At 45.8% G+C, this 3,318-nt stretch overlaps 1 protein-coding gene across 1 annotated transcript; it reads right to left on the reverse strand.

The window, feature by feature from the left end:
• Positions 1-477: 477 nt before the first annotated feature.
• LOC135201186 (uncharacterized) lies at positions 478-2,952 on the reverse strand. The gene has a single exon (XM_064230063.1). It carries the CDS (start codon positions 2,950-2,952, stop codon positions 478-480), a length of 2,475 nt encoding a protein of 824 aa, XP_064086133.1.
• Positions 2,953-3,318: the final 366 nt, after the last annotated feature.

The following is a 3,318-nucleotide window of genomic DNA, read 5'->3' on the forward strand; positions in this document are numbered from 1 at the left end:
GCCAGGAATACCAACATCCAGGAATGAGATGTGAATTTGATGGTCTGCAGTGCTCCCACCAAGCACCACAGATCACCTGGAATGCCAGAGACGGAGACCTGATGGTCTACATTGCTCCCACCAAGTGCCACAGATCACCAGGAATGTCAAGATCCTGGTTTGAGATGACGACTTAATGGTCTGCAGCGCTCCCACCAAGCACCACAGATCATCACCAGCAATGCCAAGATTATGGATGGAGGTGTCGACCTGATGGTCTGCAGTGCTCCCACCAAGCACCACAGATCGCCAGGAACGCCAATATCCAGGAATGAGATGTCGAACAGGTGGTCTGTAGTGCTCCCACCAAGCTCAACAGATCACCAGAGACACCAAGATCTTAGACGAAGACCGAGATCTGATGGTCTGCAGCACTCCCACCAAGTACCACAGATTGCCAGGAATGCGGAGATCCTAGACGAGGACTGAGCAATTTTCCTATGACCTCCAAAACATTTCAGATCTCTGACTCTTGGGCATTGAGGTTGTATTAAGTGCAGATATTCCTACTTCTAAATTGCTCTCTCTCTCCTCAGCTTCCACAGCCAGCTGTATCAAATGAGCATTTGCTACCTTGTTACCTATGGCCTTATCTCTTTCTTTTAGTTCCATGTAAACACAGTTTCTTTCACTTTTCTTTTCTGGACCTTGATTGTTTTGATCTAGGATGTTGAGAAGCACATCCAAATGGTGGACAAATTTTGATAATGTCTTAGTTCCAAAATCAGTTGTATTTTCTTGATGCATTGCCTTTTTGAGAGGGGAGGGGAATTTCAGAATTCGTGAGCATCTTTCGAGTAACATATATAGGTTTTTCACATCACATTCTGGGTTATGATACCTCAAGTCTGCTGCTGTGCCAAAGTCCACAATAGCTGGTTGGTTTCTTTCTTCATCAATGACTATGTTGTTTCCATGCAAATCCGTGTGAACAACTTGTCTGAGATGAATCTGTGCAAGTACCTCAGAGACTTTTTTAAGCATCTCAAGTCCTTCCCTGGGCAGTCTGGCCTCTGTCATCATCCAATCATTGAAGCTAATGTTACCTCCATCCTCCATGATGACAGCATAGGGCTTCATAGGTGCCACGGCTAGAACGCATGGTGTGCCATCTATGTCTGCCACTCTTTGTAACATTGTCGCCTCTTTCAATACTTCGTTTGTAGCAGCAAATAATTCCTTGTACACTTTAATGATGACAGGCTTATCCAGATCAGCAAATTGGTATCTGTAGCATCTAGCGCATACACCTTCACCAGCTAAACTGAGGCCTTGGGAGAAAACACCATCTATGCAGACCAGAGGGATTTCCAGAGACCTTAAATTTTCAATAAATTGCTTCGTGATCTCTGGTAGGGTTTCGTCTGTAGGTGGAAAAGCCTCTTTGCATTCTTTGATCGTCTTATTATTCCTTTCTAGTGATATAGCCTCAGAATAATTGCTCAATGGCATCTCAGGGGGAGAACTTGGAGGAATAGGGTTTTCGGGTTGAAAAATTTCATTTGTTAGGCAGATGTCCCTGATCATCTCCTGAATGTCTTCAATATTCTGCCTGTACCTGATCTCCTTCCTCAGATCTCTGATCTCCTCCCTCAGATCTCTGATCTCCTCTTTCAGATCCCTGTTCTCCTCCCTCAGATCCCTTCTCTCCTCCCTCAGATCTCTGATATCTTCCCTCATATTCCTGCCCTCCTCCCTCAGATCTCTGATATCCTCCCTCATATTCCTGCTCTCTTCCCTCAAATCTCTGATCGCCTCCCTCAGATATCTGTTCTCCTCAATTTCCTGCCACTGATTATTATCCTTCTTTTTCTGCCTCTCATTTCTCTTGTGGTTGGGAATCATTTTTCTAAAATGGAAAGGATCAGGGTTTTTGGGTAAAAGGTGAGACGAAAGAGGAGTGTCTGAATTGATAGATTTATCGTAGGGAGGGAAAGGTTGAGGGTTTGGGGGGAAAGGTTGAGGGTTTGGGGGGAAAGGTTGAGGGTTTGGAGGGAAAGGTTGAGGGTTTGGGGGGAAAGGTTGAGGGTTTAGATGGGGAGGAGAAGGAGTAAGGTTGAAAGGGCTTTTGGGTTCACGAAGAGGCTGTGGAAGGAAGAAAGAAGGGGTATGACATACCCTTTTCTGGAGCAATGAATTCTCCTGCTTGAGTTTGTCATTCTCTTCCTGCAATTTCCTCTTCACTGACTCCAGGGCACGGTAGGCTTCCTCCAGCTCATCGACTCTCGCTTTCATTGACGACAGCTCCTGGTCCTTCAGGTGAATATCCTGGTTGAGCTGAACGATCTGAGCGTTGAGTTGTTCCACGACCTCATTTGCCTCGGCAATCTTCCTTTCTTGACTTTGTAATTTTGTTGTATATGACTCCTCAAGATCCTTCCTGGACTTTTTCTCTTCTTCCAGTTGCTCCTCGAGAAAAGACATTCTCCTCCTGGTGATGTCAGACGAGGCCTTGCATTGACGCAACTCGTCCTGGAGACTGGCGATGAGTTTTTGATCCTTCTTCCTCATCTCCTCCAGTTCCTCCATCTTGGATTTGGCTACCTCTGCTGTTGCCGCCCAGTCCGTTTCCATCCCCACGAGTTTTTGTGCCAATTCTTGTAATTGGCGTTGGTCTTGATCCATGGAGTTTCCCTGCTGGAAAGCTCGTTCTCTTAGCTCGGCGTTTTCCTCTTTCAGTTCTCGTAAGCGGAGTTCTACCCTCCTGCGATCGTCTTGATTGAGAGTCGGTTCCACGTAGGATGAGTCCAACGTATTACTCTCTTCCTCGCCAAGTTCATCATCAGCCTTCAGAACCTTTTCCGCTAGAATTCTATTTTGTATGAGTAGTAGTTCATTAGCCATATGTAGGTCGTAGTTCTCACGCCGGAGAGCATCAAACTGACGGTTAAATCTTCCAATGTTAAATTTCATTTCCACGTAATTAAAAATAATCCCCGCAATCGTCCACAAGACTGCAGGTCCAACAAGTAATCCTAGAGCTGTCGGCAGACCGTGTCCACCGACGTTTATAGTATAACAGAGAGCTGCCACAGAAACACAATATAACAAAGTATTTTTTAAACTTATCATCTTCGTAAGTTGATAAAAACCGATCATCCTCACCGATGCCTGGTTTCCTGAAATGCCAGCTGGAGTCTTCAAGCTTCGGGAATCCCCAGAAATCCAGCGGCTCCGGAAGAAGAAGCGAATGAAGACTGCGAATGACTACGAGTCTGACATCGCTCATTCTTTCTCCCCGGAATCCTAAGACGTTCTCCAGTTAGGCCCTCTCTCTCT

This window comes from Macrobrachium nipponense, chromosome 28, assembly GCF_015104395.2.
Source record: "Macrobrachium nipponense isolate FS-2020 chromosome 28, ASM1510439v2, whole genome shotgun sequence".
NCBI lineage: Eukaryota > Metazoa > Arthropoda > Malacostraca > Decapoda > Palaemonidae > Macrobrachium > Macrobrachium nipponense.

Excerpts from the sequence above, each read along its gene's own strand:
- LOC135201186 (XM_064230063.1), bottom strand. The coding sequence starts at position 2,952 with ATGAAATTTAACATTGGAAGATTTAACCGTCAGTTTGATGCTCTCCGG.